This window comes from Truncatella angustata, assembly GCF_020726525.1.
Source record: "Truncatella angustata strain MPI-SDFR-AT-0073 chromosome Unknown BKA67scaffold_2, whole genome shotgun sequence".
NCBI classification, from domain to species: Eukaryota; Fungi; Ascomycota; class Sordariomycetes; order Amphisphaeriales; family Sporocadaceae; genus Truncatella; species Truncatella angustata.
The window spans coordinates 415,340-428,768 of NW_025763382.1; the positions used below are offsets into that span (position 1 = coordinate 415,340).

Genomic DNA, 13,429 nt, shown 5'->3' on the forward strand with positions numbered 1-13,429 from the left:
AGAAAGTTTGGATCACGACCTCAGGGTCGTACGGACAAGAAATGCTTCGTATGTAAGAAGGAAGGATGTTGGTCTACAAACCACACTCCGGAAGAGAGAGCAAGATCTCGTACGAGATACTTGACAACATGCGATGACCAAGACATCGAACCTCTATCTCGGGACGATTTTGCATCGTACGTACAGGACTACGAGGGACAGGACCCTGACCTAGAGGATACGTACGACTCCGAAGAGGAACAGGGACAAAAGGTTGTCCAATACCTCCTATCTGCGTCGTATATCCATCGTGCGACAGGCACAAGTGTATACGACATGCCGTACGATCAACCATCCTCAGAAGCATTTGTCCTAGAGAACCAGTATTCGCACGAGTACCAAGGTGAGCTCTGGGATACTGGAGCATCACAACTTTCTACAGTCGGCAAATCACAAGCCCTCGCGTGGCTACGTGATAACCCTCGTACGAAGGTCAAATGGGGTCCTTCGTCTAACACATTCAACTTTGGAGGAGGAGAACCCTTACACGCAATTGGTACAATAACCAAAACCAATCCCCTTGGTGAGGTTACGTACTATATCCTAGAGGTAGACACCCCATTCCTGTTATCATTAAACGATGCAGACCGCCTTGGAGCATATTTTGATAACACTACAAACCGCATCGTACGGAAGAACGATGGTATCTCACTTCCGGTCGTACGAAAATGGGGACACCCGTTCTTTAACCTGTCTCGTACGGAGGCATCCATGTTCTTAACAGAACAAGAGCTAAGGCGCCTACACCGTCGATTCGGACACGCGCACGCAGACCGACTCTACCGGTTACTTCGGAAAGCCGGTATCGAGGATGTTAATCACTCCGTACTAAAGGGAATACAAAAGGTGTGCCACCATTGCCAATCGTACGACCAAGCACCCAAAAGATTCAAGTTTACGTTAAAGGACGACCATAACTTTAACTACGAGATCTTTGTAGATATCGTACACTTATCCGACGGGAAGGCCCTCCACGTAATCGACGCTTCGACGTCGTGCCAAGCCGCTGAGTTCCTAGAAAAGGAAGACGCACGAAGCGTGTAGGATGCGTTATGCCGATGCTAGATCTTCGTATACCTCGGGCCGCCAGATATTATCTCGCACGACCCGGGTACCAACTTCGCATCCAAGGAGTTTAGGAGCAGCGCACGTATAATGGGCTGTACGTGTAAGGAGGCACCCATCGAGGCTCACTAGGCAATCGGAAAGATTGAACGCGCCCATCCACCCTTACGGAGGTCGTACGACATCCTGAAGAAAGAGCTCGGCCATAGTACCGACAACCGTACGATCCTCCAGATGGCAGTTAAGGCCCTGAACGATACCGCCGGACCAGACGGCATCGTACCAACGCTCTTAGTGTTTGGAGCGTACCCACGGATCAACTATGACTCTCCACCATCAACAGACAACATCGCCCGTGCGAAGGCTATTTCCAAAGCTATGACTGAACTCCGGAAGATTAACGCTCAAGTTGATATTAGTCGTGCGATCAATACTAGGAATGGTCCTAATCCGTACGCCGTAAAAGCACTCCCTCTCCGTAGTAAGGTCCTCGTATGGAGAGAAAAAGAGGGATGGCAAGGCCCGTACGAGATCGAATCGCACGACGGGGAGGATGTAATCCTTGATATGGTGAATGGACCGACCAGGTTCCGGTGTACGCACGTCAAGCCGTACTATGAACCGGAGGTCGAGGAGGAGGAGGATACGGAGGTTGCTCCCATCGTACGAGAACCACCACCTGTACGAAGGAGAGGACGACCACGTAAGAGTGTCGTGACAGATCCGGAGATTGCTCCTATCGTACGAGAATCACCACCCGTACGAAAGAGAGGACGACCACGTAAGAATGCCGTGGCAGATCTGGAGATTGCTCCTATCGTACAAGGACCGTTCCCCGTACGACGGACAGGTCGACCACAAAGGCATGTAGTTATCCATCTAACTCAAAAGGAGAAGGATAATCGTACGCTAGTAATCAAGCTAAGAGAAGATGGTGTTATTACCACTCCTGGAGCACCGTTCGAGGAGTTAGATGTTGTGGAAGTAAATGATCTTACCGTACGAGGTGTATTTGAAATTATCAAATACGACCCGTATCTCTATAAAGGAATACGGATCTTTAAGACTCGCCTCGTACGAGAAATCAAGGGCAAGACAACACGACCGTACGAAAAGAGCAGACTCGTCGTACAAGGGTACGGTGACGATTCTAAGGATCAGATTCTAACCCAGGCACCAACTATCCAACGGGTAAGCCAACGGCTTATCCTTATACTTGGTCCAACTTTGATCAAGTCGTACGGAATGGTTGGAGAACTACGAGATATCACACAGGCTTATCCACAAGCCCACGACCAGCTCGCACGACACATTCTAGCAGTATTGCCACCAGAGCTACAAGCCAAATACCCGGAGGGTACCGTCTTGTGGATCAAGAAGCCTTTATACGGCCTGGCAGAATCAGGACTATATTGGTTCAAGACGTACCATAGTCACCATACGGAGAATTTGAATATGGACACATCAACGTACGACTCATGTCTATTACTCTCTAAGGACAGCTCGTACGAGTTTGGAATCACAGCCCTTCAAACAGACGACACCCTAAGCTTCGGTACGGAAAGTTTCTCTCGTCGAGAGGAGGAAGAGATGCAAAAGGCAGGTTTCCGTACGAAGCCCAAAACTGCTCTATCGCACGACAACCCTTTAGAGTTTAATGGTAGCCGTATCGAGATGGATGGGGAGGATATTCTATTCCTCCAGAAAGGGCAGACCGAGAACCTACAGATTGTTGACCATCGTGCGGAGGATGCACCCCAGCAATATGTCTCTCAACGCGCACGAGGAGCATATATCTCGTCTGTCTGTCAACCAGAGGCAGCGTACGACCTATCGACTGCTGCCCAAGTAACGGAACCGGAGGATACCGATATCGATTTCCTAAACCAGCGAATCCAATGGCAGATCGACAACCCTCGTAGAGGCCTAAGGTTTATTCCTTTGGATCTAGCTCGTACGAAGTTATATGTGTTTACGGATGGTTCCTTCGCGAACAACCGTGACCTCTCATCCCAGCTTGGGTTCATTGTAGTACTCGCGCAAGAGATACATCGTACGAAACAAGAAATGACCTTAAGAGGGAACATCGTACACTGGACATCGTCCAAATGTAAAAGAGTTACGAGGAGTGTTCTTGCGAGTGAGTTGTACGGCATGGTAAACGGTTTTGATATTAGAATAGCCATTTGTACGACACTTAGAAAGATTACCGACCGCCTAGAACTACCACGGATCCCTATGGTCGTCTGTACAGACTCATTTTCCGTGTACGACTGTCTTGTCAAACTCGGCACGACACAAGAGAAACGGCTTATGATCGACATCATGGCCTTACGGGAGTCGTACGAGATGAGAGAGATTTCGGAGATCCAATGGATTAATGGGAACGATAACCCGGCAGACGCTTGTACGAAAGCAAAGCCTAACGCAGCATTAGAAAAGCTGGTATCGACAAACCAGCTTACCGTACGGATTGGAGGATATGTTAACCGTCATGTACGAGAAGAATGACAATCATGGACACAAGGAGGCACCGTACGGAAGTATGGTCAGAACGCAATCAATTATATCTCGTACGAACTACGAGAACTACCCAGTTCCACCCCGGGTTCCTTCCTTCTAATCGATCAAATGCAACGCTGTGCGTGCGACTTCCAGATGCAGTTGGAACAGGAGCTATGCTGGTATCCTTGGACAAGGATACAACGGTCGAAGACCGGAAAAGAAGCATGGCATGAGTGTGCACACGGCCGATCGGAAGCTGTACCAACGGCAGAGACAAGACTATACATGGTTAGCCAGCCGTACGAGGACAAGAGAAAAGCAGAACGTACAGTGCAGTAAAGTACGAATCGCGTCGTACGATCTTGGCAATCGCAAGGGGGATATGGCCCCAGTCGTTGTTCACCGTAATGCGCACATCTGTCATAGGCATCTGGGCGAGGGCGAGCTCCTCATTCTAGAAAAGAGCGTTAGTATACGATCGTGCGATCATAAAAGCAACGTACGTACGTTCTTGCAAAGGGCGAGAATATTCGCACGAGTCTGAGCATCGCTACCACAGTGCACGATAAACGTCTGCTTGCCACCTACGGACCCGATGAACGAGGTACGTAGCAGCGGGTTGGTGTTTAGGGCAACAGGAAGAGTGGCCATAGTGATAGAGTTGAAGAGCATGGAGGGAGAAGAGAGAGACCTAAGGAAGGGCGTACGAAAGGATCCTTTTATATCTTTTTGGGCGTACGTTCTCGACAGCAAAAGATGTGATTCACTCACTCGACGTGATTCACTCACTCGATGTGATTCACTCACTCGAGGTGATTCAGCCACGAGCAAGGAAGGCATGCAAAACAAGCTGTTCATCACAGCAGAAGCGTACGAAAGATCAGACGGCCCGTACGAGCTAATCGTGCGGAAAGACCTGATAGCAGGTACACAGGGGGATATCTGGATTCAACTCCAGGTACATTCCAGGACGACCCGGAGCCATCCTTTAGTCGTTTGTGACTGTACGGAGATAGCTGGACTTAACCAAGGCCAGTTGCCCCTATTCCTAGGGAAGAACGTTTTTCATTTGTTTTACTATCGCACGAACCGCGAAAGAAAAGATAGCTAGTGTTGGAATATGGTTATCCGCGGTCTCGCACGACCATATAGTCTAGCTAGTTACCGGCGTACTGACGGCAAGCCACTACAGCCACACCGTGGCTGTCGGCAGCTTGCAGCCGTATAGGCCAAACCCCTATCTGTAGATCGCGTACGATGGGAAGAATCCCTTCTTCCTTTCGTACGATAGCGCTGAATAGATCTATTTGTCGCCCAAACTGTACGGAAAGAAATGAATGGAGAAGCCATTCCACAAGGGGGCCATTTCCAACATCTCCCAAGGCCCTTCGTGACCTCTGTATTGGTTATCAGGTTCTTAGATAGCTGTCCGTTTCCATCCATATTACCTTTGCAATTTACCTCCTTTCTTTGTTTTGTTATAAATCTGAAATATGCTAAAGACACGGAATTCCTCGCTTGGACGAATCCAGACATGACTCGACACGATCTGCGTTGACCCGCGACAGACGAATTACAATATACAGCTCTTGTTTCAAACAGAATACAATCAACCAGGCTTATAACGATTCTGGTATATAACGATACCTCGTTTCAACGATACAAAGCTGTGCAATCCTAACATCGTTATTGACTGTAAGTCTGAGTGATAAGAAACAATAGTCCAATTGGCGCCTGTGTATTCTTAAGGTTTAAGAGCCGGCTCCGGCACAAGTTTAATCCCCATTAGGCAAGCTCCCGAACCACTCTCCGCTATCGCAGCTCATCACCCTCACCGAGGATCTCTCTCCAAATTTTTAGGCCGTGAGTCAAGATATCAGGAGATTTCAGCCATTGAAGTTCCCCAATTGAACAGAAAGTCTTGCGGATTGCTATTTTTGATCAGGGAGCTTCTGAGTTCTCGTTGAAGGTCAGAAAAATGGCGTCCCGTAGCTTCTTGAAGCCCGCCACGGCCTCTTACAAAGCCGTTGCCGGAGCTGTTCGCTCAACCGCACCCCAGGCCACACGATGGAGCTCGAGCAGCTCCTCGACCTCGGCCATGGCCTACAAGGCTAACCGTCGCCGCTCGGCTCCCCTGCCCACCAGCGACACGCCCTCGCCGTGGTCTGCGCAAGCCGCCGTATCGAATATCCTGTACGAAACGCCCGTCCCGTCGAGCGTCCCTCCCAAGCGTCACATCCTCAACTGCCTGGTCCAGAACGAGCCCGGTGTCTTGTCGCGCGTCTCCGGCATTCTCGCCGCTCGCGGCTTCAACATCGACTCCTTGGTTGTGTGCAGTACCGAGGTGGAGGATCTGTCGCGCATGACCATCGTCCTCACCGGCCAGGACGGCGTTGTCGAGCAAGCACGCCGGCAGCTGGAGGATCTGGTGCCCGTCTGGGCTGTTCTGGACTACACCAACTCCCCGCTCGTGCAACGTGAGCTGCTGCTCGCCAAGATCAACATCCTGGGACCCGAGTACTTCGAGGAGCTTCTCACCCACCACCGAGAGATCACCCAGGAGGGTGAGATCGATGCCGGCGAGAGCGCCGAAGCTGCGGGCCTGGCAGATCTTGCCGAGGACTTCCACCCGAGCAAGCTGGTTGCTTCCCAAGCACTCCGCCACAAGCATGAGCACTTGAAGTCTATTACCTACTTTGCCCACCAGTTCGGCGGTAAGGTCTTGGATATTAGCACTAATAGCTGTATTGTCGAAATGTAAGTCTGATTTGCCTTGAATTTCGTGGAGTACATACTAATTTCCTTGATAGCTCCGCTAAGCCCGTCAGAATCAACTCATTCCTGAAGCTCATCGCTCCATTTGGTATCTTGGAATCGACCCGAACCGGTCTCATGGCGTTGCCCAGATCTCCATTATATGGCCCCAACGAGGATGCTCAGTTCCAGGATGCCGACGAGATCGTAGACGCAAGCCAGCTGCCCCCTGGTTAAGGTTGTGGTTGAATTCAAGGATAATGGCGTTATTTGGCTGGTTTGAACATCATTTGGACTGGGCAAAACTGTTGTAACTATTGATGATACATCGCGAGCAATCTTTATTAAGATATACATTATTGCAATTTCACCTTCTAACTGTACTATGCTTGCTTTTTTGAGAATGACAATGTCTGATCTGGATCTCCTTTTGAACGCCTTACAAGGGAAAGTAGTTGCGAACATTTGATATCTACAAAATCTTGCCCTTGTTTACAACAAATGCCTCCAAGGCCGCTATAGAAAAGGTTAATAGGATGTTCAATACCAAGTGAGGAAGCAGGAATACGTACCGACAGCTGCCCACAAACGGTTCTCGGCCTCTTGGAAGACCAACGATCGATCCGAGTAGAACACTTCATCAGCAACCTCTTCAGGGTGGCGGGGTAGACAGTGCAAGAACTTCCAATCGTTCTTGGCCTGGCCCTTGGCGGCCATGGAGTTGGTGATCTGGAACCCCTCAAAGTCCTTGAGGCGCTTCTTCGACTCGGCTTCCTGGCCCATGGAGACCCAAGTATCGGTGACCAAGTAATCAGCGTCCTTGACGGCCGAAGCAGGCTGTGTGGTCGTCGTGAGCTTTCCGGGGTTCCTGACGCCTTCGGCTTGAGATTCGATGAGGGCTTGCATGTCTGAGGGGATCTCATAGCCCTTGGGCGATGCGACGGAGATGTCTACGCCCATCTTGACACAAGCAATGGCTAGATCGAAAAGCACGTTGTTCGAGTCGCCGACCCAAGCAACCTTGAGGCCGGACGGGACGAGGTCGCCGGACGACGCACTGCCTGGTGCGCTCTCGTAGATGGTGAGGAAGTCCGCGATGGTCTGGAGCGGGTGGTAGTCGTTTGACAGGGCGTTGATGACGGGGACATCCGAGTCCTTGGCCAGGCCAGCAACATCTGAATGCGGTCCGACACGAGCGACCATGCACGAGGTCATGGACGAAATGACCTTGGAGGTATCGTACAGCGACTCGTTGACGCCGAGCTGGATGTCATCCTTGCCTAGGAACATAGGGTGGCCGCCCATCAGAGCTACCGCAGCCTCGGTAGACACTCGAGTCCGCGTGCTGCGCTTGCTGAACATCATGGCGATCGTCTTGCCCGTCAGACTGGTGCTGAGCTCCTTGGGGACATTCCCCGACTTCACGGCGTTCTTGTGCTTGGCGGCGTTGCGGACGAGCTGGGCGAATTCGTCACGGCTCAGGTCCGCAATGGACATGAGATGCCTAGAGTTCCATGGCGAAGTCTGTGAGAAACACCTGGTCTGGATGTTTCCGAACACACCTCGTGCGAGTCGGAGAGTTGAGGGCCTCATGTTGGCTCAATTGGTTCTTCAAAAGTTCAGGTCCACACCCGTTCACGTTGAAATCGCACTGGATGGCTGTTCCGGGTTCCTGACCGCTGTATAAGTGACGGGGGAGAAACCAACCTATGAGCGATCAGCGATTACCAACAAATTCAAGACGGAAATGTGTAAATAAGACATACACGAATGAACAGTTAGCTGCAACGTTCAGTAGCGCCCAATTGAATTTATAACTGGTGGCCAACTGTCGTGAGTCAATAATACGATCCACTATCAACACGGTTGAGTCTGTTGTCAACGACTCATCTGATAACCGTGCTTGTTGGGAGGGAAAGAACGAGATTGCAGCTGGCAGAGCTCCGAGGTCGGCACTAGCAGCTGTCACCCAGGCATCGACTTTATGCGAATGAGTTGATGCGGTGATGTCAATTCAGTACGATATCAAACCATGGATGTCGTTACTAATAACAAGCGACTGGTTGACATACAAACGCAGACCTCATAGACCTATTACAGAACAACTGTGTCGATTGTGACGCAGTCGCTGGCCATAGGTTACAGAAGTGTGACCGTACCTTGTGAAATCTGACAACAGCCGTGCCTGCATAATTCAAAGGTTGCATAACTTCCCCGGATTACACTAACCTCACGTCTACCGAGGAGGAATCAAGGCTACCGTGATCCAATCCGTAGGTATGCAGATCGTCTCATCGCTGCCCCGCCCTTTGCTCTTGCTCCGTTGCTCCGTTGGCTCTCTAACCTTAGTGGTGGACCGTCGCCATTGCCCCTGCGCCCTGCCCTGCGCCGTCTTAACTCACCTGCCAGTTCATCGCCATAGCTGACGTTTGATGACGACGATCGTTGCTTGCAGGCTCCCAGGTCTCGCTCTCATTCCATTCACCACGCAAGAACAACGACGTGCACCATCCACATCAATCTCTTGCCTCGACTTTTTTTTATGTGAATGAGATGCTAGGGTAGTGCCTGTTTCCTGTCTATCCCGATACAAGCATTTGAGCGATTAGGTGTCGCATCACATTCAACTCATACGCCATGTCGGAGGACGAGCGGTCGCCTCTGCTGTCGGCGTCGAAGAACAGGGACACTGCTAACCAGTCTGGCGAAACTACGCCCTTACTTTCCAGTACAGCCGATACACCAAGATACGATGGAGAATTTGACGAGCCAGCCGACGCCACGTCTATCATATCGCACCGCAGTGAAACGGCGTCGACACATGCCGCCGCCAAGTCGCGAAGATGGCCGTCCTACATTGCCATGGGCATCCTAGGCATTCTGGTGCTGGCAATCATAGCGCTGATGTTCATCGTGCCCGATGCAGTTCAGGAATATGCCAAACAAGCCGCCGTCCTCGAGCCTACGAATCTGTCGCTCGACTCGATCACCACTGATGGCGTCAAGGCGAGGATACAAGCCAATTTCCGACTTGATGGATCGCGCGTCGAGAACCATCATGTGAGGAGGATTGGCAAGGCGGCAACATGGGTTGCCAACACATTAGGGACCGAGGAGACCAAGGTTGCAGTGTCCCTGCCCGACTATGGCAACATCCTCCTCGGAACAGCCGTCATCCCCCCATTGACAATCAACTTGCGAGAAGGCCATACTACTGCCTTCGACTTCGTGACAGAGGTTTCGCCGGGGGACGTGGAGGGCATTCGAACAATTGCGAATGAGTGGCTCGATGGTCGCCTGGACAAATTGCGCCTAAAAGGCTCGACTGACCTGACTCTGAAGTCTGGAATCATTCCGTTGGGAACTCACAACGTTGTGGAATCTCTGGTGTTTGAAGGTCAATCCCTCTATCGCGCGTTCGCATCCCTTTTTCTTGGAGAGAAAGCTTTCTTCTAGACAATCAAACATGACTATTTGTGGTTCCCGCTTGATCTTACTTTTACTGATTGTTGTGCAGCCAATAAAATTCCCACCATGCCCGCTTACAATATCACACGACTCAATGTCAAAGATGTCCCAGCGCCAGGAGGCAAGAAGTCTATGATTGCTGATGTATCACTAAGTGCATACAATGAGTATCCGGTAGAGCTCAACGTACCCGAACTTGCGTTCGAGATTCTTGTACCCGGTTGCGAGGAGGATCAGTCTATCGTGGTTGCGGACGCAGTTACCAGCGAAATTCATATGAAACCTCGTACTGATGTCGAGGTGAATGCTCACGGCTTAGTCCGAGAGCTCCCAGATTCGCTGACGCGCGCTTGCCCGAACTCAAACTCATCCCCACTGGACCTGTTACTCAAAGATTACATGCACGGCGAGCCTGCGACATTGTACGTCCGCGGAAGCAGCCGTCCTGATGGTAGCACCCCACGTTGGATTGCGGACATCTTGTCTAGTGTTACCCTGCCCGTTCCATTTCCTGGAAGGTCACTGGATGGACTGCTCCGCAACTTTTCATTGACAGACGTTCATTTCACCTTACCAGACCCTTTCGCTGACGAAGGCGATCCTAACGCCAATCCCAAAATCTCTGGAAATGTTCTTGTTATCGCTGGTCTACCAGCTGAAATGAACTTCGGAATCGATGTCACCAAGGTCCGTGCATTCGCTGATGTGTTCTACAACTCGAACAAGCTTGGGGAATTAAACTTGAAGAAATGGCAAAAAGCCAACTCGACCAAGATCGACGCTAAGAAAGGAGACGAGGCAACGTTAAAGATAGAGTCTCGGATCAACGATGCCCCATTGAACATCACCGACAGCGATGTGTTTAGCGATGTCGTTCAGAAGCTCATGTTCGGTGGCAAGCCAATACAGTTGGACATCAAGGCCTTAGTTGATGTAAAGGTCGAGACAGCTTTGGGGCAAATGGTTCTTAAGGATGTTCCGGCCGAGGGGAAGATTCCAGTTAAACGTCCGTATTAGCCGTCTTGATATTGTTAGTCCCTCTTTCTAGCAGCCAGTCTTTCAGGATGGGCTGCATTGACATTGACATCCCGTTGCTGCTAAGTATAATTGATCGTCTGCTGACCAGCTCGTAGCAATATCCAGTGGGAAAGGGTTACTCCAAGGATTGACGCCCAAGGTTAGGTCGCTCAAAATCATCGACACAAGCCCGACGTCCATAACTCTTCAGGCTTTCGTGAATATCACGAATCCCACGCCATACACGGCGCATGTGCCCTACATGAATATACATGTGGTAAAAAATGGCAGTATTCTTGGTCATGCAACGGTTGAGAATATGGACATGGTGAAGGGAGTGAATCCTGATTTGTTGGTGACTGCAAGATGGGAGCCGAGCATGGGTGGAAACGAAGGACGCCAAATCGGAAGAGACCTTATCTCTCAATATCTTTCTGGCTACAACGTCACAATAACCGCCAAACCTCATCGGAACAGCATTCCGGGCGCAGACGTTCTTTGCGACGCTTTGTCTCGGTTCAACATCACAATGCCTGCACCGAAACTCGATCTTCCGGGTGACAGTCCCGAGGAAAAATCTCATTTTATTAGAGACGCAACTTTCCACCTCTTCTCATCGACGGCGACGTTCACGCTCGTCTCTCCATTGCATTACAACACGATGTACGTGGACTTTGTCAATGCGACGGCCGTATACAATCATACAGAACCAATGGGCAAAATAATATACGACTACCCCTTTCAAGCACCACCTGGAAAATCTACCACGCCCAAGTTGCCTGTGGAGTGGTCGGTTGGATCCGTCGGGTACGACGCGGTCAAGAAAGCCCTCGGTGGCACTCTGAAACTTGACGCACATGCGGTCGTCGACGTGCGATTAGGTAATTGGAAGGATACATTCTGGTACGAAGGTAGAGGCATTGGGGCTCACGTACAGATTTAGGCATTAGTCACGGTTTAGATAGGCGTTCAGGTTGGGTACTGGCATAGATGCAGTAGTACATTTCTTGAGCGGAAACTTTTACGGCTTGCTGCAAATAACCTCGAAACACATATAAATCAATAAGAATCATACATTCCATACGTCGAACGTTTTCCCCCTAATGTCCCGGACAGTGATATGGTGTGTCGCGTAAGTTGCGCAAGTCGTACGAATCCTATTTAAACGTGGGTTCTGTTCCAACACTGCCAGACCGCAATTCCTGGCCACTTCAGTGGCATCATTGCTGTCAGTCTCGTGCAAGTCGAGAGTCAAGTTCGTTATACAATGAACAATCAGCCACTAATAAGGTGATGCAATATAGTATGTACCGGTTACCGGCCCACTCTCTTGCATGGCAGCGACCCCAGCGACCCGCTCTGACTCCCGCTCTCCGAGGCTGCGGCTGACCACGACATATCCAATTAACTAAGGTTAGGTTGGGTTACACAGCTACTCGCCGGAGCGACCCCTAGGTTAGGTAGTTCTGCCCCAAAATACCGCTTTTAAGCTCTCCATAGCCAAGAACTTCCTTCGGAGCGCAACATTGCAAGCCATAACGCGTCATTCTTTAATTACTTTAGCCTTTCAGCACACCTCAACTTTTTGACGCCTCGAATAGTTTGGCACGGTACCACATCCACATCGAAACTTCTGGAGAACTTCTGAGACAATGGCGCGAAGCTGGAACATCGTCTCTCCCTATGGACCCCGGGTGCGGCGCTCAAGACAGCTCATCGTTCTGTGGATGCTGGTGTTGGTTTTCATTATTTCCATGACCTACTACATCGCAACGCGACACCGCGAGACGAGCAAGACGTATGCGAATATGCTTATATACGGAGAGAATTCTGGACGAAGGAGGACACCACCAAAGATGGAGGTCATCGACTGAAAGGAGCCCTCTATGGGACTTCGCATGGTAAAGCCCCTGAGCGGCGGTCCCGCCTTACAGACATGGCGATTTCGGTCTCTACTGGATCGCGATTCAATATCGAACGCGCCCTTCAAGAGACAGGTCCGCGCGGGTGTGGCTGTAGTCTACGATAGCTCTATAGTCTACAATATCGGCAAGACTGACCTGCCCCGTATCTGTCCGGCTCTTAAGGGCCAGAATGCAATCTATGGTCGATCGGCTTGCGCTAAAGTCCACTCGCAAAATTCACAGATCGACATCCATGCTATCGCGAGTACATCGTTCGATCCGGAAAGGTGTGGCTTCGTTGTTCGGCGCTTCGACTCAGCCAACGACAAAGCAGCATAATGCTTGTCAATATTGATACATTGACTACCCACCGCTTCCTCGAACTCGGTCCGTGATTGGGGTTTGAAGTTTATCTAATGAAAACGACCGAGTTGGGTATCTATCCGCATTGAAAAACGCACCACAGAACCGCTCAATTTCATCGTTACATCCCAGGTTGCATATTTTCCCACTCTGTCCCATCGAGATGGTCTGTTGCAGGATTTGAACACGTTTATAGACTTTGCGTTGAGCATTACGCATTTTGGCTATAAACTGTTCATGATATAAGCGGTTGTAAAGCGACAGGCCTGTCACGTTGTCGCGCTCCACCAGGAAAGGAAACACGCTTGCTACTT

General features: G+C 50.5%; 3 protein-coding genes across 3 annotated transcripts; 2 read left to right on the forward strand and 1 right to left on the reverse strand.

Moving 5' to 3' along the window:
• Nucleotides 1-5,447: 5,447 nt before the first annotated feature.
• BKA67DRAFT_687783 (acetolactate synthase) lies at nucleotides 5,448-6,726 on the forward strand. The gene is made up of 2 exons (XM_046109057.1): nucleotides 5,448-6,366; nucleotides 6,420-6,726. The coding sequence occupies exons 1-2, from the start codon at nucleotides 5,588-5,590 to the stop codon at nucleotides 6,598-6,600; spliced, it is 960 nt and encodes a 319-aa protein (XP_045960558.1). The 5' UTR covers nucleotides 5,448-5,587; the 3' UTR covers nucleotides 6,601-6,726.
• A 109-nt stretch (nucleotides 6,727-6,835) lies between these two features.
• BKA67DRAFT_654671 (ornithine carbamoyltransferase) lies at nucleotides 6,836-7,956 on the reverse strand (the record flags this gene model as incomplete). Its single annotated transcript, XM_046106598.1, has 2 exons — nucleotides 6,836-6,879; nucleotides 6,936-7,956. The coding sequence occupies 2 exons, from the start codon at nucleotides 7,954-7,956 to the stop codon at nucleotides 6,836-6,838; spliced, it is 1,065 nt and encodes a 354-aa protein (XP_045960559.1).
• A 1,044-nt stretch (nucleotides 7,957-9,000) lies between these two features.
• Nucleotides 9,001-11,791, forward strand: BKA67DRAFT_512212 (uncharacterized protein; the record flags this gene model as incomplete). The annotated part of the gene is made up of 3 exons (XM_046097458.1): nucleotides 9,001-9,760; nucleotides 9,881-10,841; nucleotides 10,975-11,791. The coding sequence occupies 3 exons, from the start codon at nucleotides 9,001-9,003 to the stop codon at nucleotides 11,789-11,791; spliced, it is 2,538 nt and encodes an 845-aa protein (XP_045960560.1).
• Between the last annotated feature and the right edge of the window lie 1,638 nt (nucleotides 11,792-13,429).

Excerpts from the sequence above, each read along its gene's own strand:
- BKA67DRAFT_687783 (XM_046109057.1), top strand. The coding sequence starts at position 5,588 with ATGGCGTCCCGTAGCTTCTTGAAGCCCGCCACGGCCTCTTACAAAGCC. Across the intron at positions 6,367-6,419 it reads AATAGCTGTATTGTCGAAAT|CTCCGCTAAGCCCGTCAGAA; the intron begins GTAAGTCTGATT and ends TTTCCTTGATAG.